General features: G+C 38.4%; 2 protein-coding genes across 8 annotated transcripts in view; one reads left to right on the top strand and one right to left on the bottom strand.

Moving 5' to 3' along the window:
* The window catches only part of GRIN1 (glutamate ionotropic receptor NMDA type subunit 1), a 157,769-nt gene extending 145,448 nt beyond the window's left edge, over positions 1-12,321 (top strand). For 3 of the 7 annotated variants that reach the window (XM_069747786.1, XM_069747788.1, XM_069747785.1), the window contains one exon: positions 10,813-10,972. In XM_069747786.1, the coding sequence (XP_069603887.1) occupies positions 10,813-10,881 (69 nt within the window). In that variant the 3' untranslated portion in view covers positions 10,882-10,972. Of the gene's footprint in view, positions 1-10,711; positions 10,783-10,812 lie in introns of those variants that run through there. The other 4 variants (XM_069747796.1, XM_069747792.1, XM_069747791.1 and 1 more) reach the window with 3 other exon arrangements.
* Positions 12,322-18,916: 6,595 nt separating this feature from the next.
* LRRC26 (leucine rich repeat containing 26) lies at positions 18,917-21,288 on the bottom strand. The gene is made up of 2 exons (XM_069747799.1): positions 20,499-21,288; positions 18,917-19,499 (listed from the first exon to the last, which is right to left on the bottom strand). Exons 1-2 carry the CDS (start codon positions 21,109-21,111, stop codon positions 19,231-19,233), a joined length of 882 nt encoding a protein of 293 aa, XP_069603900.1. The 5' UTR covers positions 21,112-21,288; the 3' UTR covers positions 18,917-19,230.
* Positions 21,289-22,006: the final 718 nt, after the last annotated feature.

Here is a 22,006-nt window from a genome sequence, read left to right as displayed (position 1 = left end):
ATTAAATTTAAACTCTGGATAAGGAGGCAGAGCAAAGCCTAGAAAGAACAACATTGGAAAGTGTATACTAATTACCGTAGTTCAGAGCAATCACCTGGACACCTTCGGGCTATCTAATCATAGAACTGGCACATGCTCAATTTCGTTTGCCCTGTTTTGGGCAGAGATATTGACTTTCACTTGCCCATGCATCAATGTCATTTTTAGGTCATTAACTTCATAACTCACTGTAGCCACAGCTATGCAAAATAGAGGCTAATTCTTTGAAAGGCTTGGAGACTGCAACCACGGCGAGTGATAAAATTGATTGCCCAGAAACGGTTGATACACATGTGTGAACACTTATCTGTCCAGAGAAAGGTTAGGTAGAGGGGCATATAAGCTAACGTAAGAACATCACCTACATCAATCATGAGGAGATGCCTTTGTAGGATTCCAGGTGGCAGCTTGCATGATTTGGACACACCCAGCGGACTCTTCTGAACTTAATAGCATGTATCAAAAGGAGTTTTACAAACTACTCTTTCTAATACAACGACTGACCAGAAAAGTAATTTAAAGCCAGAAATAGTAGTAGGAATGCATTAGAAATTAGACATCTGGGGGCAGGTTTTCTTAAAGAGCCTATAACACAAAGCAAATAGATAGACAAGTGCTCGCAAAAGCCATCAAAATGACCACAAAACTTCGATCAATGCTACATAGAAAAGGAATCTTAGAAAATTAATAAAATACAACTTAAGAGGATTCTCATTTCAGAGAATTTAGCATATTGTAGAAAATCAGCCATCTCTGACTTGCCTTTATAAATATATGGCTCCTCTAAAAAAAAGTTTTCTTGTGTTATTGCTTCTGAATTAATCAAGTCTGTCTCCTATCAAATAGGTTTGGGTGTTACTACCCTAAGATAGTGCACTAACAATGCAGGAGACAACACTATTGTTACCATCTTCAAAGATGAACCATGCCTACACAAAACCTCATACAGAGCCCAAAGTTGTATGTTTTGGACTCTGAAATCTAAGCACCTGTTGGGAGCGCGTTTGAATCCCATTTTTTGGTACTTCAGACAGCTGTCTTGACGGTGTCACAAACTTGTGGTTCTTTTACAAGTAAGGCTACTTTCACACTAGCGTTTTCTGCAATCCGTCACAATGCGTCGTTTTGCAGAAAAAACGCATCCTGCAAAAGTGCTTGCAGGATGCGTTTTTTCCCCATAGACTTGCATTGACGACGCATTTGCGACGGATTGCCACACGTCGCACGGATGCGTCGTGCTTTTGCGGACCGTCGGGAGAAAAAAACGCTACATGTAACGTTTTTTTCTCCTGACGGACCGCTTTTTCCGACAGCGCATGGGTGGCCGGAACTCCGCCCCCACCTCCCCGCACCTTACAATGGGGCAGCGGATGCGCCGGAAAAATGCATCCGCTGCACCCATTGTGCAATGCAGCAAACGCTAGCGTCGGAATCTCTCCCCGACGCATTGCGACGGGGAGATTCCGACGCTAGTGTGAAAGGAGCCTTAAATAGTGACTTACAGGGTAGTTATCTATCAGTGGTGCCTCAGACAGTTTTTATCCATCCAGGGGAGAGAGATTTTGCATGCTTCTCCTTTTAAATGGGTTGTTTCAAGAGAGCAACATCTGCCTTTTGCCCTATAATGATTTGTAGATGAGAGGTCCTATAAAGAGCAGCTCCAGGTCTGACTAATGGAGCACATCTCTGCATCACATAGATGGCCAAAGTGTGGCTGCCTATGGCCTTTACTACCAGGATTATAGAGGGTCAGATATGTCAGATTTGTTATAATCTGCTATTCCTGTATGAGATATCATTAATAAAAGCTGTTAATACTCCATCTAATAACACATCTATCAATGTGAGGCTAGCATCGCCATGTAGGTACTATACAGAGTCAGTCGGAGACAGCAGTAATACAAGCCCATATTGAGCGAGTGCTTTGACGGCAGCGGAGCATACAGAGCGCACACTGTGCACAGATCAGACAGGCACACAATGGTGCTTTTTCTTCTGACACATTGTGACTTTTCCTTGCCTTTCACTGAGTTTGCTGAACACAGTCTCCCCTGCCAGGGCGGCACAATAGAAGGCAGATGTATTTTAACCTTCTATTCTAGACAGAAATAAGGGAAGGATGCTGGGAAGGGAAGGATGGTGGCAAATGCTGAAAATCCCAGATTCAGTCTTAACTTAATTCACCCTTGTACTTATTACCAAACAGAAGAATTTTCACAAACAAAAGGGAGTCTCTCAGATGAATTACACCTTCTTAAACATCAATAGGGTCAGAAAGAAAAAGTTGAATCATACCATATATTGTTAGGTAATAATAATAATCTTTATTTATATAGCGCCAACATATTCCGCAGCGCTTTACAGTTTAGGTAAATGCACTTTAAAAGCCTTAGCTGATGTGCAAATATATTAGAAGTAGAACAAAAATTACTTACATCCATCACCTCTAGCTAAGTCTTCAAGCACACTTTAAAGGGCCTTTCCTCGCTCACAAGAAATTTCTGCACTCACTACATATAAATGCAGACTGTCGAACCCTGCAAGTGCGCAATGTGCACCCTCCCTATTAGGTTACCCCTCTATTTCCAGCACAGGAGGGTGGTCACATGTGCTATTGAGAGAAGCAGATGAGAATCTAGACAGCAGCACGCGACATCCCACTCAGACTAGAAATTTAGGTGAATCCTGAAAGTGTGCACATCTACACTCACATAGAATGAATGCAGAAACTACTCTTGAACCTGGAAAACAAGCAAAAAGGTCTGTAAGAAAAAGGGTCCTCCGCTAGAGTATTTCTTACTATGATTTATTATAGTATATTTTTGTACATAGGACCAGTATTATGGTAGTTATATTCTTGTACATAGAGGCAGTATTATAGTAGTTATATTCTTGTACATAGGAGCAGTATTACAGTAGTTATATTCTTGTACATAGGGGGCAGTATTATAGTAGTTATATTCTTGTACATAGGAGCAGTATTACAGTAGTTATATTCTTGTACATAGGGGGCAGTATTATAGTAGTTATATTCTTGTACATAGGGGGCAGTATTATAGTAGTTATATTCTTGTATATAAGAGCAGTATTACAGTAGTTTTATTCTTGTTCACAGTGGTCAGAATTCTAGTAGTTATATTCTTATACATAGGAGCAGTATTATAGGTATTTTCATTCTTGAACACAGAGGCAGTATTATAGTAGCTATATTCTTGTACATAGGGGGCAGTATTATAGTACTTATATTCTTGTACATGGGAGCAGTATTATAGTAGTTATATTACATAGGGGCAGTATTATAGTAGTTATATTCTTGTATATGGGGCAGTATTATAGCAGTTATGTTATTTTACAAAGGGGAAGTATTATAGTAGTTATATTCTTGTACATGGAGGCAGTATTATAGTAGTTATATTCTTGTACATATGGCCAGTATTATAGCAGTTATATTCCTGTACATAGGGGGCAGTATTATAGTAGTTATATTGTTTTACATAGGGGAAGTATCATTAGTAGTTATATTGTACATAGGGGCAGTATTATAGTAGTTATATTCTTGTACATGGAGGCAGTATTATAGTAGTTATGTTCTTGAAAATAGAGGAAACATTATAGTAGTTATATTCTTTTAGATAGTTGCAGTATTATAGTAGTTATATTGTATATAGGGGCAGTATTATATCAGTTATGTTCTTGTACATAGGGGACAGTATTATAGTGGTTATATTCTTATACATAGGGGACAGTATTATAGTAGTTATATTCTTATACATAGGAGCAGTATTATAGTAGTTATATTCGTGTACATAGGGGCAGTATTCTAGTAGTTATATTCTTGTATATAGGAGCAGTATTATAGTAGTTATATTCTTGTACATAGGAACAGTATTATAAAAGTTATATTCTTGTACATAGGGGCAGTATTATAGTAGTTATATTCTTGTACATAGGGGGAGTATTATAGTAGCTATATTCTTGCACATAGGAGCAGTATTATAGTAGTTATATTCTTGTACATAGGAGCAGTATTATGGTAGTTATATTCTTGTACATAGGAGCAGTATTATGGTAGTTATATTCTTGTCTATAGGGGGCAGTATTATAGTAGTTATATTTTCTTGTATATAGGAGCAGTATTATAGTAGTTTTATTCTAGTTCACAGTGGGCAGTATTCTAGTATTTATATTCTTAGACATAGGAGCAGTATTATAGGTAGTTTCATTCTTGAACATAGAGGCAGTATTATAGTAGTTATATTCTTGTACATAATGGGCAGTATTATAGCAGTTATATTCTTGGACATATAACAGTACTATGGTAGTTATATTCTTGGACATAGGGGCAGTATTGTAGTAGTTATATTCTTGTACATAGGGGCAGTATTATAGTAGTTATATTCTTGTACATGGGGCAGTATTATAGTAGTTATATTCTTGTACATAGGAGCAGTATTATGGTAGTTATATTCTTGTGCATAGGAGCAGTATTATGGTAGTTATATTCTTGTACATAGGAGCAGTATTATGGTACTTATATTCTTGTCTATAGGGGGCAGTATAATAGTAGCTATATTCTTGTACATAAGTGCAGGATTATAGTAGTTTTATTCTTCTTCATTGTTAGCAGCATTCTAGTAGTTATATTCTTGCACATAGGAGCAGTATTATAGTAGTTATAGTCTTGTACATAGGAGCAGTATTATGGTAGTTATAATCTTGTCTATAGGGGAGCAGTATTATGGTAGTTATATTCTTGTCTATAGGGGGCAGTATTATAGTAGCTATATTCTTGTACATAGGGGCAGTATTATAGTAGCTATATTCTTGCACATAGGAGCAGTATTATAGTAGTTATATTCTTGTACATAGGAGCAGTATTATGGTAGTTATATTCTTGTCTATAGGGGGCAGTATAATAGTAGCTATATTCTTGTACATAAGTGCAGGATTATAGTAGTTTTATTCTTGTTCATCGTGAGCAGCATTCTAGTAGTTATATCTTGCACATAGGAGCAGTATTATAGTAGTTATAGTCTTGTACATAGGAGCAGTATTATGGTATTTATATTCTTGTCTATAGGGGGCAGTATTATAGTAGCTATATACTTGTACATAGGGGCAGTATTATAGTAGTTATATTCGTGTACATAGGGGCAGTATTATAGTAGTTATATTCTTGTATATAGGAACAGTATTATAGTAGTTATATTCTTGTACATAGGAACAGTATTATAAAAGTTATGTTCTTGTACATAGAGGCAGTATTATAGTAGTTATATTCTTGTACATAGAGGACAGTATTATAGTACTTATATTCTTGTACATAGGGGCAGTATTATAGTAGCTATATTCTTGTACATAGCGGCAGTATTATAGTAGCTATATTCTTGCGCATAGGAGCAGTATTATAGTAGTTATATTCTTGTACATAGGAGCAGTATTATGGTAGTTATATTCTTGTGCATAGGAGCAGTATTATGGTAGTTATATTCTTGTACATAGGAGCAGTATTATGGTAGTTATATTCTTGTCTATAGGGGCAGTATAATAGTAGCTATATTCTTGTACATAAGTGCAGGATTATAGTAGTTTTATTCTTGTTCATCGTGAGCAGCATTCTAGTAGTTATATTCTTGCACATAGGAACAGTATTATAGTAGTTATAGTCTTGTACATAGGAGCAGTATTATGGTAGTTATATTCTTGTCTATAGGGGGCAGTATTATAGTAGCTATATTCTTGTGCATAAGTGGAGTATTATAGTAGTTATATTCTTATACATAGGAGCAGTATTATAGGTATTTTCATTCTTGAACACAGAGGCAGTATTATAGTAGCTATATTCTTGTACATAGGGGGCAGTAGTATAGTAGTTATATTCTTGGACATAGCGGGCAGTATTATAGTACTTATATTCTTGTACATGGGAGCAGTATTATAGTAGTTATATTATTGTACATAGGGGCAGTATTTTAGTAGTTATATTCCTGTATATGGGGCAGTATTATAGCAGTTATGTTATTTTACAAAGGGGAAGTATTATAGTAGTTATATTCTTGTACATATGGCCAGTATTATAGCAGTTATATTCCTGTACATAGGGGGCAGTATTATAGTAGTTATATTGTTTTACATAGAGGAAGTATTATTAGTAGTTATATTCTTTTAGATATGTGCAGTATTATAGTAGTTACGGTATATTTCCGTACATAGAAGGCAGTATTATAGTAGTTATATTCTTTTACATAGGGGCAGTATTATAGTAGTTAAATTCGTATACATGGGGAAGCATTATAGTAGTTATATTCTTATACATAGAGGCAGTATTATAGTAGTTATATTCTTTTACATAGGGGCAGTATTATAGTAGTTATATTCTTATACATAGGGGCAGTATTATTGTAGTTATATTCTTGTACATAGAGGCAGTATTATAGTATTTATATTCTTTTACATAGAAGCAGTATTATAGTAGTTATATTCTTATACATAGGGGCAGTATTATAGTAGTTATATTCTTGTACATAGGGGACAGTATTATAGTAGTTATATTCTTGTACATAGGGGACAGTATTATAGCAGTTATATTCCTGTACATAGGGGGCAGTATTATAGTAGTTATATTCTTTCACATAGGGGAAGTATTATAGTAGTTATATTCTATTAGATAGTTGCAGTATTATAGTAGTTACGCTATATACCTGTGCATAGAGGGCAGAATTATAGTGTTAGGGCTTGCGGAACGCACCAAATAATAAGACAGATAGTGTATGGTGCGTTCGCAGCCCGGGGTCCACCGTGCAGAGATGGAACCTGCTGCTAAGTAATGACGGACTATATGGCGGTACTCATAAGTATACACACGTGGGTTAAACTTCACCCAGCGTGAAGGAAGCGATCCTGTTGCGTCACAGGATCGCGGTACCGCACATAGAAGGCGAGCAAGTAGTCAGCGAACTCAACCCCAACTAGGATTGAAGTCCGATTAGACCCTTGCTGGCACAACACCGCAACTGGGTGTGTAAGGAAGCTGAATAACAATATTAGGGCACAAGAGTGCATGCGGTGCCGCACTGACGAACGCCACTAACCACCCAGGCTTGGGTAAGGAAAGCACAGAGGAAGTGCACGGCGCCGTACGGGCGGTCACAGCAACTGGACGCTGTAACGTGTGATTAGTGCTGTAGGATAAGTCGGGCGCTAGATAGCAACCATACACCTTCCGCGAACAGACATTCAATAGGGAAGGGGTATCAAAGGACGACTTGCACTCACAACAAACACACGTAAGCAAATGTACACTAGCGCATGGCCGTGCGGTCATGCGCAGTTTATATAGTTGCAGCACAGGAAGTGGCCACAGAAACTTTGCCCTTCCAAGACCTGCCAAGAGGACCAATGGAATGTGCTGCAGAGCCTGAGCACATGACCCTCGATCTCCAACGGGAGATCTTGCCCTGGGCATGCTCAGTGTGTGCAGACAAGGACTTAGTCTCAGAGAAGTCCGCTCGCTGCTGACCAGCACTGGCTTTAATGGCAGAAGCTGAAGAAGCAGCAGTGACTCTCTGTACAGAGTGAGACTGAGCAAGACGCTGGGACCGACGTCCCTGCTGAGCAGACTCCACTGCGGCTGGATAAGAATGGGAGACCGCAGCGGAGATGGCTCGAGATTCCCCCTGTGCAGAAGTGGGAACTCGAGACCTAACATATAGTAGTTATATTATTGTACATGGGGCAGTATTATAGTAGTTATATTCTTGTACATAGAGGCAGTTTTATAGTAGTTATATTCTTGTATATGGGGCAGTATTATAGTAATTATATTCTTGTACACAGGGGGCAGTATTATAGTAGTGATATTATTGGAATATGGGGCAGTACTCTAGTAGTTATATTCTTGTACATAGGGGGCAGTGTTATAGTAGTTATATTCTTGTACATAGGAGCAGTATTATAGTAGCTATATTCCTGTACATAGGGGGCAGTATTATAGTAATTATATTCTTGTACATTGGTTCAGTATTATAGTAGTGATATTCTTGTACATTAGGGCAGTATTATAGCATCATATTCTTGCACATAGGAGCAGTATTATAGTAGTTACCGTATATACCCGAGTATAAGCCGACCCGAGTTTAAGCCGAGACCCCGAATTTTGTCAAAAAAAAAAAACTGGGAAAACTTAATGACTCGAGTATAAGCCTAGGGTGGAAAATGCAGCAACTACTGGTACATTTCAAAAATAAAAATAGATACTAATAAAAGTAAAATTAATTGAGACATCAGTAGGTTAAGTGTTTTTGAATATCCATATTGAATCAGGAGCCCCATATAATGCTCCATACAATTCATGATGGGCCCCATAAGATGCTCCATACAAAATTCGCCCCATATAATGCTCCATACAGTTTATGATGGGCCCCATAAGATGCTCCATATTAAAATATGCCCCATATAATGCTGCACAAATGCTGATTATGGCCCCATAAGATGCTCCATAGACACATTTGCCCCGTATAATGCTCCACAAATGCTGATTATGGCCCCATAAGATGCTCCATATAATGCTGCACATGGCCCCAAACAGATATTTGCCCCATATAACGCTGCACATGGCCCCATAAGATGCTACGTACAGATATTTGCCCCGTGTAATGCTGCACATGGCCCCATAAGATGCTCCATAAAGACATTTGCCCCATATGCTGTTGCTGCGATAAAAAAAAAAAAAATCACATACTCACCTCTCAGGCCCCCGGCACTTGCTATATTCACCTGCTCCGTGTTCCACCGTCAGCGCTGCTGTGTCTTCCGCATCTTCTACACTGACGTTCAGGCAGAGGGCGGCGTGCACACTAATCGAGTCACTGCGCCCTCTGACCTGAGTGTCACTGCAGAGGACGTGGAAGACGCAGCGGCGGCCGGCGGCAATGGAACGGGGAGCAGGTGAATATCGCGCACTGCGTTATACTCACCTGTTCCTGGCACGGTCCCTGCACGTCCCTGGTTCCCCGGCGTCGGCAGCTTCTTCCTGTATTGAGCGGTCACATGGTACCGCTCATTACAGTAATGAATATGCGGTTCCACCCCTATGGGAGTGGAGTCGGGTCCATATTCATTACTGTAATGAGCGGTACCATGTGACCGCTCAATACAGAAAGAAGCTGCCGATGCTGGAGAACCAGGGACACCACGCCAGGAGCAGGTGAGTATTATTACACAGCTGCCCCTTCCCTGCCGACCCCTGGGTATGACTCGAGTATAAGCCGAGAGGGGCAATTTCACCCTAAAAAAATGGGATGAAATTCTCGGCTTATACTCGAGTATATACGGTGTATTCTTGGACATATGGGGCAGTATTATAGTAGTTATATTGTATATGGGGCAGTATTCTAGTAGTTGTATTCTTGTACATAGGAGCAGTATTATAGGTAGTTATGTTCTTGAACATAGAGGCAGTATTATAGTAGTTATACTCTTGCATATGGGGCAATATTATAGTAGTTATATTCTTGTACATAGGGTGCTGTATTATAGTAGCTATATTCTTGTACATGGGGCAGTATTATAGTAGTTATATTATTGTACATTAGGGCAGTATTATAGCATTATATTCTTGTACATAGGGGCAGTATTATAGTAGTTATATTCCTGTACATAGGGGGCAGTATTATAGTAGTTATATTCTTTTACATAGGGGCAGTATTATAGTACTTATATTCTTGTACATATGGGCAGTATAATAGTAGTTACATTCTTGTACATTGGGGCAGTATTATAGTAGTTATATTCTTGAACATTGGGGCAGTATTATAGTAGTTATATTCTTCTATATGAAGCAGTATTATAGTAGTTATATTCTTGTACATTGGGGCAGTATTATAGCAGCTTATTCTTGTACATAGGAGCAGTATTATAGTAGTTATATTCTTGTAAATAGGGGGCAGTATTATAGTAGTTAAATTCTTGCACATAGGGGCCGTATTATAGTAGTTATATTCTTGTACATAGTGGGGAGTATTATAGTAGTTATATTCTTGTACATAGGGGACAGTATTATAGTAGTTATATTCTTGCACATAGTGGGCAGTATTATAGTAGTTATACTCTTGAACATAGGGGACAGTATTATAGTAGTTATATTCTTGTACATTGTGGATAGTATTATAGTAGTTATATGCTTGTACATAGGGGCAGTATTATAGTAGTTATATTCTTATATATAGGAGCAGTATTATAGTCGGATTCTTGTACTTTAGGGCAGTATTAAATGTAGTTTATTCTTGTACACAGGGGCAGTATTATATTAGTTATATTCTTCTACATAGTGGGCAGTATTATAGTAGTTATATTCTTGTACATAGGAGCAGTATTATAGTCACATTCTTGTACTTAAGAGGCAGGATTACAATAGTCATTTTCACACCGTAGACATTTTACAGCAGCATTATATTATTAGCAGCCGGGATTTCAAACACTCTCTCTTTATAGTACAACTTTTTGCACTTCTCATACATTAATACACTTACATCTTCCAGTTGTAATACATATCAAATAGAGACAGTGACTTCCAATGTGTGTCCTGTATATTGTTATTAGTGTAACAAATGTTCTAAGCAGCCAGTAAACCATCAGAGTATATAACTGGCCCACCGTATTGTCATTTTTACAGACATAAAACTCTGCAGAATGAAACAGAAGCTACATCGGCAGAGTCCAGGCTTGGCCCCAGTTGATCCTCACCTTTCCTCTCTGTATATTTGTATTTTACAGCAATACCATCCAACTGACATCACGGGTCAGCTAAATCTGTCCGATCCCTCTGTTAGCACTGTGGTGTAGTACAAAGAAGAGAGACAGTGACTGTTCTGGCTTGTGGATGGTATATAATGGACCTAAGAGCAACGCAATTCACATTTGCATAACTGGTAAGAAAGAGGTCACAACAGGACTCTGGGACTGCATGTTTTCCACATATACCCCCATACCCCTTTGCTCACTACACCTGGCTCGATGGTTGGATTTTACACTTCAAACCTTTACTGGAGAGAAATGAACAGATGTATTTTTTCCGCCTACTAAATTTGCCCTTCTCTCCACCTTTTTTCCTATTTTTTTAAATCTGTAAATCAAGCATTTAAATGGACGAACAGAACAATATTTGAATATTTTTATTTATTTATTTTTATTTTGTTTTTATATATATTTTTTGCTGCTGTATCTGTGTTATTATCGTAATGCAAATCATCATCACCTTCTTTTTTTCCCATCAGCAAAAAATGTCTTTAATACGCATGGGATGTATATTTCTGCACATGTATTATACGAAATGTGAAAATCTGCTCTTGACAGTCTCTTAGGTTTTACTTTTACAATTAAAGAAGCCCTGCTCCTCCCATGAAAATTTTTATCCTCTTAATATATTGCAGTCATCATATTATTTATATGGCACTGTGTATTTTCAATTGCTCAGTTTGCGTTTCTACCCATCTAATTGTTCTCTTTTCCATTAGGTCTATGACATCACGTATTAAAAACTGACTAGCTGAATCCTTCTAAGCTCTTTGTACAAAAAGGAGATCAATTTTCACCATATGACTCATACGTCACAGCAAAAGTCCCTGACGGGGAGGAGGGAGCAGCAGGGTCAAGAGTTAAAGAGGGAAATAATTTCTACAGGGACAGGAGACCTCCAGTTTCAACATAGAGCAGAGAGAAGAATTAGCTAGGTAGAAAGACAAAATGAGCAATTGTAAGTACATAGTGCTATATAATATGATTGCAACATATTAAGAGGATAAATATTTTTTATGGGAGTGTTTCTTTGAAAGGGCTTGCCCCAATTCAGCAAGTTATCACCTATCTGCAGGCTATCTGCTGTAGTCCCATACGCGATGAATTAGAGAGGAGCGTTTTGGAGCTCTGTTTTTGGAATCGGTTGGATCAACTCAGCTGTGGATAGGTGATAACTTCCTGAGTTGGGACATTCCCTTAAACGGTGAGGAAAAAAGGAGTATTTTTGTTGTTTTTACTGGAAGTGATGCACCTCTTGTCGATGGTTTGAGTGCCATATTGCAGCTCATTTATTTCTATGTAATTACCACAGTATTGAGCTGTAATGCCAGACACCACCCATGGACAGAGTGCTGTAGTGTCTGGAAAAGAAGCAAAGCGTTGTTTGTTAGTTTTTTAATCTTTGACAATTCCTTTAAGAATTTAACTTGTATTCTTGTGTAAGTATATGTAGATTTGAGAACCAGTCGTAAAAAGATGGCCAATCAGATCAGGACTCTCATTTCCGTATCTTGGGTAAAAAATTTCAGCTGGGAACTGATTGATTTCACATCCATGCTTCATGCAACATTTTTTTTCCAATTTTCACCATGTAGTATGACGGAAGCAAACATTTTTCACAGACATCCTAACTGGCCATTACTTGGGCTTGTCACATGTAATCTCAGTGGGAGGCCATTATATTTTTTAGTAAAAATAATATTTTCAAGCACGTTACCTTTTCATTTAGGTATGTCTCCATAAAGTGTTATATCTGGCTATAAAAATGGCCATTTTCATGGATTATCTGTAATCTGTGTGAGAAAAAAAGTGACTTTAGTTAACAATATTACCCCACCATTTACAGTTATTACTATATGTATTTTTGACTGTAGTTATATATAATTGTCTGACCTTCTTTAATATCAAGAGGAGATATGCAAGATAAGTGCAGCTATAATGTCATCTTTGCATAGGCCTGTGGTCTTCACCCTGCAGCTCTCCAGATGGTACCAAAATTACTGACCGTCCCAATTCAGACCGGACAAATTCGGCATGCCCTACATTGAAAAGGGTGGAGCTTACGTAATCCTTTCCCAAAAGTGGGCTTTCCTGGCAGGTTCAAGGGAGTTCCTGGATGGCATTGGAGGTGGGATTTAAACAGCACTGCTGACAGCCTGGAAAGTCCACAGCTATCTGGACATGCTAGGAGTTGTAGTTTCACAGCAGCAGGAGAGCTACAAGAAATAGACAACAGGTTTATGCTGTACAATTACTTAGGGACTAATAGATTATTAACGGATCCACTATCAGGTTTTGATGGAATTGTTTTAATATCAGAACCAGGAATCATTGAAGGTCCATCTAGTTCCCTGGTGGACCAAACTAATTGCAGGTGTAGTATCAAACAATTGCAGGAAAAAGAAGAAACTTTCCAGCTTCTGGTAACATTTTCAGAGTAATCTTTATTCCATAAAAAAAAATTAAAAAAAATATAGTGGACAGGAACAGGAGCAAGCAACGCGTTTCTAACACGGTTGTTCTATATCAAGCTTGATAAAAACAACAACCGTGTTTGAAGCGCGTCGCTTGTTCCTGTTCACTATATTTTTTAATTGTTTTTTTTTTTTTGATGGAATAAAGATTACTCTGAAAATGTTACCAGAAGCTGGAACATTTCTTCTTTTTCCTGCAATTGCTAAACATCAATGGTCGTGCACGCTGGCCTCCTATAAACTGCAACTGTGAGTTGGCACTATCCTTTTCTGTTTATTGCCATTTTTTTCCTTCAGAAAAATACCGAAATACAGCTCTGGCAAAAATTAAGAGATCAATGCAAAATGTTCAGTTTCTCTAATTTTTCACTTTATAGGTAATTTTTTGAGTGAAATGTACATTTTTAATCCCAGCTTTCATGCATCTTGGCATGCTTTCCACCAGTCTTTCACACTGCTTCTGGCGCAAAAATGTAAGCAGTTCTTCTTTGTTTGATGGCTTGTGACTATCCCTCATCCTCTTGATTACATTCCAGAGGTTTTTCGTGGGGTTCAGGTCTGGAGATTGGGCTGCCCATGACAGGGTTTTGATGTGGTGGTCTCTTAATTTTTGCCAGAGCTGTATATCTGGTGCCAGATTGGGATCCTTCGAGCCCAACTGGGGACATGTTTCTGTGGGTCCTTATCCTATTTATACATAATATGTGCTTGTTTCAATTATAGCATGAGGAATGCATAAATAAGGAGGAATTCATTAGGCTATGTTCACACGTTGCATTTTTGCTGCGTTTTTTTCCTAAGGCAAAACCTGCTCTCTGGGCAGTAAGAAACTTGCCTCAAAAAGTAGGTTTTGCATAGTTTTTGTTGCATTCTTTGCTTTTTGTTGTTGCTTTTTTACTCTGTTTTTGTAAGGGCACATTTGTCTCCTGCGTATGCTGATAAAGTTTAGTGCATAAAAAAAATCTGATTCTACTTCATCAGATTTTGGCACCAAAAACAAAGCAGAACTTGATACCTGCATTTTATGCATCACACATTCCTTTCAACGGGTGAAAAACGATGAAAAAAGTGACATGCTGCATTTGGCAAAAAAACAAGGTTTTGCACAAAATACTGAGAAAAAAAAACAAGCTCTGTGCATGAGATTTCTGAAACGTCATAGACTTTGTTGGTACTGTAAACCAAAGCTGAAAATTTGCATAAAAACGCTGAAAATACACAACGCGTGAACATTGTTTAAAAAATTTTTTTATACTTTTTGGTAAGCTCGTCACTTTTTTTTTTTTTTAAAGAACAGGGCTGGTGCAAAAAATGCCACTTGTGATGTTTGTGACTTTTCAATGCCAGTAAATGATAAATTTTCTCTAAAGGATATGTCACCAACATGGTCCATAAGGTTATTTGGGAATCAACAAATACGAAATAAACGATGGGGGGAAGTGATTTTTCCAGAGTCTACTCCAAATGACCTTTAAAGCCCACTATTATGCTTTTGGGGTACTCCTGGTATTTTGACACTGTCAAACTCTGAATTATATAATTTACTTGTCAACTAATATAAAATTACCATATCACAACAAATCCTCAGTTGACAGGTCATGCTGCTCCTTGTCATTTCTGCTTCATAATGACAGGCGCTGACAGCGCATATAATAGAGTCTGAATGGTTTTTTTGTAGAGTCCGCCATCTTGGTGGAAAGAATAGCGCTGCAAGTTGCTCAATTCTTACCACCAAATGGGGCAGAATCTGTGTTGGATCATCAGATGTAGATATAAAATCACTGTAGACCCTAATTATGAGTTGGGCAGAATTTAAAAAATGTTGCAACCCAAATTTACATATAGCAATCGATGGACCTCATATATCAAAAAGAGAGATGTGAACCAATCAGAATGCACTTTTAGCTATTTTTTGTATTGCCTTTGGAAAATGACAGATTTATGATTTGCTTTGAGCAACTTTTGTTGCCAGTTTTGATACACAAGGACATGTATTTTCAGGTGCCTTCCCCTTGGATATTGAGGCTATTTTAAGTTTTTGAATCAAGACTACCAATTCAATATTAAAATCATAACATTTTTATATCCGCCTCTAACACCTGGGAATGCATAGGATGTATGGAGTTGTAACTCTATAGCATGACAATTGTTGGAAGAGCCCAACTTTACAAAGTCTAACTGGCAAAATTAAAAATTCTTATAGTCCACCACCTAATGGTCCAATGCTAACAAAAAATGTTTGATCATTTAATTCATATTTCTTTCCATACCTTAATCTGGTTTTGGAGGTACTTGGGTTGTTAGAAGTGATTTTGTTTTGTAACATTACAGTCATTTGACATTACTATATCTATATAATGTATGAAGTCATCGCCAAATTATTATTTTATATGCTTATTTTACGGTTTTCTTATAGCTAATCTTGCTGATAATGTACTCACCCACTCGACGGTTTCGTATGATAATGACGTCTTTTTCGTTATCTAAAGCAGTAGCAATTTACTGGCCCATTTCATCTGGACTGAGTGGTTTTTAGGTGACTGTGGCTAGTAAACTAGTTGCCGCCTCTGTGTTACATTCGTGCATTCACTTATATATTTTATTAATACATTTATTAAATCCTCCCCTTATAAAATTGTAACAAAAATCCCATACTCCCCTCGTAAAGGCCGATTTCACACATTTGAAATTCATGATCTGAGTACTGTGGTCTCTTGCCCTGAACTCAAAAGTCTCGTGGGCATTTATGAGGTTGTTGAGTGCGGGTCAGGAGACCTCCAGCCAGTCCGGAGATTGAGGACAGTACTCAAAGCGAACATGCCATACAAGTGCAACCGGCGTAAGGGTAGGTTCCCATCGGGCATGTCCTTGAAATATGGTGTAGTAAAGCAGCATGTTTCACTCTTTGTAATGAAAATAGCATCCGCAGGATACATTGAAATGCTACGGATACAATTTTGGAAGAAAATAAAAACCTTTATAAACACCAGCAAGATTTCTGTCTTGGAAACTTAAATGGAAAATCTCCTGCATTTATGTTACATGGCAACCTACCCTAAAGGTTATTTTCACTTCAAAATTACAGTATAATAACTCCGTTGCCGCTCGTTTAAAAGCCCTTTTTTACATGACCAATCCAAACTCCGTATTGCTAATACGATAATGCGGTCCATACAGAGCGTGCGTATTATAAGCAGCATACACTGTTTTATGGGGCAATGTGCTGCTGACAATGATAATCTTTTAAAAGATGAAAGCGAGTGCTACAGTCTGATCAATGACATGTTTCCATGGGTCAATAAGTAGAAGATTTAGACCTCTGGACCTATACAAAATGCCCAGCCTCTCTAGGTAATTGATTTACACAGTAAAATAACTGGCGTCAGCCACAATGCCGCAGCAGGAGCTTTACTGCACCATGACCAAGGGGATTTCTACTTTAGACAATCTTTTATTTTGCTACAAATAATTAAATCTACTTAATTGTCATGCTGCTGAGACCATTAGCGATCACCTGTGATCTGTAAGAAAACTGGCAGAAAGTGTACCATTTCAGTGCCCCTACAGGTGAAATAAATGATTATATGGTAATGAAATTAATAGCCTAGTCCCTGTAATTTATGGACTTGCCAGGTCCTTCAAAGCTAGATACACTCTTAACGGGTTTTTTTATTTGCCTATTTTTGAATGGGTTTTCTAAATCAGACATCCCCTTTAACTCCTGATATTTAATATATGTCATGTTTTATCATTAATTTTTTTTTTATTTTTTCTTCCTTTCTATTGTATGTATTGGCAATTCTGTAATATTTTATTATTATGGATGTGTTCCTCATGGTTTGCTGCTTTCATATTTACTTACACTATATTGTATGTATGACCATCATATACCTAATTTCCTCACTTTAATTAACTATAGTCTAGATTGGTCTGTGTGCTACATGATAAAAAGAATATAAAAACTGACTGGGAAATGACATATGATGATTAGTGATGAGCGAGTGTACTCGTTGCTCGGGTTTTCCAGAGCACGCTCGGGTGATCTCCGAGTATTTGTTGGTGTTCGGAGATTTAGTTTTCATCGCCGCTGTTGAATGATTTACAGCTACTAGCCAGCTTGATTACATGTGGGGATTCCCTAGCAACCAGGCAACCCCCACATGTACTCAGCCTGGCTAGTAGCTGTAAATCATTCAACAGCGGCGATGAAAACTAAATCTCCGAGCACTAAAAAATACTCGGAGACCACCCGAGCGTGCTCTGGAAAACCCGAGCAACGAGTGCACTCGCTCATCACTAATGATGACGCTTTGGACTACATAGAATTTACCCTTGCACATGAACGGTGTCGCTGTCTATGTGTAATTACACTCTACAGAACATTTAGGGCATGTAAGTCTGTACATGACAATTTATTTTCACTGAAGTAACACGATTTACAGTAAACAAGGCTTACTCTACCTCTGACTTGTCAGTTGTGGTGGAACTACATGTCCCTGCCATGATGTGACTTGTAGTTCCACAGCTACTGGCGATCACAGGTGATAAGCCATCATTCCAGGCTTGAGTCTCTAGTATGAGGGGTGATGTCAGATGTATGTTTATATATATTACGGTATATATATTTCCTATATAAATATATATTGCTATAATTTGTTTTTACAGATTTGTATTTCAGACTATATTCTTGAGTGCTCAGTCATTACGTTCTCTGGGTAACCATTTCTGTATATGCCACTCAATGTGAACATTATTTAAAGGAGATTTATAAATAAAAGTTCTTGAAAAATCAGTTTTCATGTATTTAATTCCTATGACTTTTTTACGTCCTGAAATATGGGAAAAGCCAGTCTGAGAGATACAGAAGTCTTCTTCCATCGCCATTTTCCTCTTGCCAGTCCTCCTGTGTTTTTGGCTGAGATAGTTTGGATTGGTTTTGACAGAAGGTTGGGGTATAATTTTCTTGGTTGCAATTACAGACGCATAGAACCAGTTTTGGATTGTGGTGTCATGGTCCCAATAGAGTCCCTCTATGCGGGATATGTGTTTGTCCACCCATAAATACATCCCTGCTCCATTTACAGAGACCCCAGACCACACCATTCATATAACCCCCACCCCAAAAAAAAAAAACTATTCAGACCCCACAATAATTCAGCATCAGATCAGGGCACCCTAAGTGTGACTGCAAAATGCGAGCTTTATGGATTAGGATTGCACCTGATGATTCAGTATAATCCTAGCCCGGCGACATGGCTTCTGCAGTATTATTATTATTTATTATTATTATTATTATTATTATTATTTATTTATATAGCACCATTGATTCCATGGTGCTGTACATGAGAAGGTGTTACATACAAGTTACAGATATCACATACAGTAAACAAACTAACAATGACGGACTGACACAGAGGGGCGAGGACACTGCCCTTGCGGGGTTACATTCTACAGGATTATGGGGAAGGAGACAGTAGGTTGAGGGTTGCAGGAGCTCCGGTGTTGGTGAGTATCTCCTACTTGTCAATTTCAGCTTTGCTCAAAATACCTGGAAACTCTTCCATAGGTATGAAAGGTCTTTTCTTTCTATGGGCTTTCTATTTCTTTTTAATTGGACTTTCTATTTCTTTTTCATTGGACTTTCTAGTGCTCTGCCCTCCATTGGGCAGTCAAAGCCCTTTTCCAAAATTGTAGTGGAGACACAATGGATGTGTACTAAGGAATACATAAAATATATTTTTGGATTGCAATTTTAGATAGACGGGGTCATAGAAGAGGAGATTATGATGTTTAAAATAAAGTAATATATTTCCTTATTTTGTAACTGAAGGGTTCCGTAACATTTTCATCAAGCAAATACATGAGCAGGTAAGGTCCTAATTTTCTCTCTATATACAGCATACTGGTATGTGCTGGCCATTGGTTACATTGTCCCGCTTCCTGCCTTCCTCCTATACACATGTGGTTTTCTTTGGGTTTTTAGCAACAACCGTTCATAAGAAACAATGAGTGACCCAGTTGCCAAGCAGAGGATAATGCTGCTCAGGAAAAGCGCCATGCCGATTAGCAGGAAATATAGGTATTCATAGAGCGTGAAGAAGTGCTGGCAGTGGTCAAAAGAATCACTCTCAATTTCCAGGATTGGATACTGGTCCAGATATTTTGGGACACCACATAAAGTTCGTTCTTTTTCTGAAAGACAAACAAAAACCCTAAAATAAAATAAATATATATATATTTTGTAGAGGCGTACCTGATAAAACCTTGGTCTTTCTACCCTTAATCTCCCGCAATTTAAAGATTCTTCTGGTTCACATCTTAGTCCAATATGTATGGGAACTGTCCTGATTTTTCAGCACTAGAACTTGCCATCTAATGGGTGGTTCTTCTTCATTCACATTCTCCCAGCACTATGGGTGCAAGAACTTTCTTTCCTTGATTTCTCAGTCTAAATTGATCCTGGCACAGTCAACTGGCTTACCTGCTGTAATCTAAAAGTTGCCTTTCTGTGATGCATGTATGTAAACGACTCTCAAAGACCCCCCACGAAGACCCTCTACTACTTCTTGCAGAGACAAAGACCCACCCCACATTTCCTGTACAAAGATTAGCCCCCCTCTTATAGCAACAAAGATCCATCTCCACTTTCTGTAGAGATAAAAGTCCTGCCTACATTTCCTGCAAATAGACAAAAACCCACCCCTCACTTCCTGTAGAGAGAAAAAGCCACTCCCTCTAGAGAAAAAAAATGCCACTAATTTTTATAATCTGTCTTGCTGACTACTAATAGAGATAGACTACATTTGACAACAAGTAATTTACAGCACCCCATTGTAGTGATTATTGTAGGTCGGATGCCCCTCCAATCTAGAACGTATCACCTAATTACACATTTAATGAGATGTGCGGCTTAATAGTCCTAGCCAAATGATCGTCTTTTAAGGCTGTGAACATAATCTCATCTCAATCACAGCATTTAGTAGGTGCCCTAGTTGGGGTTTGTCAAATATTAAGAATAGTCTTAGCTAGAGAACAGTACATTACATCTTTGTGAACTGAATCAAGTCTCCCAAATAATCTAAAGTCTTCCAATTATTGGACGAGAAGCCATCCTTAGAAAGACACAGCCTCAATAACGTTGCCTCAGTATACCTGATCCTGTAGGACAAATTATCCTAAGTAGACTCTTACCATAAATTTTCTCTGCATTTTCTATCATCCAAGACAACAGATACTGAATCTGACAGGTGCATACCCAGGGGTTTCCATCCAATCTTAGATGTGTTAAGGCTGGTAGATTATATAAAATGTCCACCCTTAGGCCAGTCAAGGCATTGTTGTGTATATAAAGCGTGGTAAGATTTCCGAGGGTCTCCAGGACGTTCCCCGACAGCCAAGAAATACGGTTGTTCCCCAAGTTTAAGGTTTTTAGACTGGACAATGGCTTCAAAACCTCTGGTTTTAAGGTGGACAACTGGTTGCTGCTGAGATCCAAGTAGCTAAGGTTCTGAAGGTTCTTTAAGGCCTGAGAATCAATGTAGGATATTAGGTTATTCTGTAACTCCAGGCGATTAAGGTGTGGATAATTATGAAATGATAACATCTTCAGGGCAGTGAGTTTATTATAGGCGAGGAGAATGGTATGAGTGTCCTCATTCAAATCCTCTGGGATGAAATAGAGACCTCTTCCATAGCAGTCTACAACTCCTGGAGAACAGCTGCAGATGTCTGGACATCTGGAGGTCAGTAGGCTGGCCAAACTCATTAGAGTCATTAGGATGATGATCTCCAGGTATCCCCTCATATCAGCATTCAATCTTTTGTCAATCAGGGCAACATCGGTTAATCTTCAAAAAAATATGTGATCCCCAAAACTGTGTGCAAAACACTGATCTTCTTCATTTCATGGCTGCATCCTGTTCTGCCCAGATTTCCTGAAAATCGTCCTACAAGTTTAAAACCGAAAACTTTCTCCAAACTTGTACTAATTTCTTAAGTAAATGAAGGGTCACATGAGCTGTACAAATATTAACCGGGATTAATGTAAGGTTAGGTGGCAGCCGAGTACTCGCTCATTGTTCTCCTATTGAAAGGGATAATTAACTCCACCCAACAGAATAAAGAAAAAAAAAAGTCTTACCAAGAAAAGGCAGAACATAGGAGATTAGTGAGGTGGACGGGAGAATCGGTAAAACTTTCATTGTTTAAATTACTATACATACTTTCGATTCAGACCATGCCTTATTTAGAGGTGGGTGGGGGGATCACAAGCAGATGACCCCTCTCTATGACATTCACATACTAAAGAGCTATTTCTCCTGACTTTCCCCCATTAAGATGCTTGCTTATCTGTGACTATCATGCATGTGTTCTCCATGGGGAGAGGTGAATAAAGCACTGGGCACCTCTGCTGGTGTTTTATTACTAGTGAAAATAAAGATTTTCACTCTTTGTTCTGCCATGATCTGCTGGTAGATGGGCGGCATGGTGGCGCGGTGACGGCTTGGCACGGTGGCGCAGTGGTTAGCACAGCAGCCTTGCAGCGCTGGAGTCCTGAGTTCAAACCCCACCAAGGACAACATCTGCAAAGAGTTTGTATGTTCTCTCCGTGTTTGCGTGGGTTTCCTCCGGGCACTCCGGTTTCCTTCCACATTCCAAAGACATACTGATAGGGAATTTAGATTGTGAGCCCCAACGGG

The sequence above is a fragment of the Ranitomeya imitator genome, chromosome 2 (genome assembly GCF_032444005.1).
Source record: "Ranitomeya imitator isolate aRanImi1 chromosome 2, aRanImi1.pri, whole genome shotgun sequence".
NCBI classification, from domain to species: domain Eukaryota; kingdom Metazoa; phylum Chordata; class Amphibia; order Anura; family Dendrobatidae; genus Ranitomeya; species Ranitomeya imitator.
The sequence above is the reverse complement of the archived record's forward strand: the minus strand, read 5'-3'. Positions and strand labels throughout refer to the sequence as shown.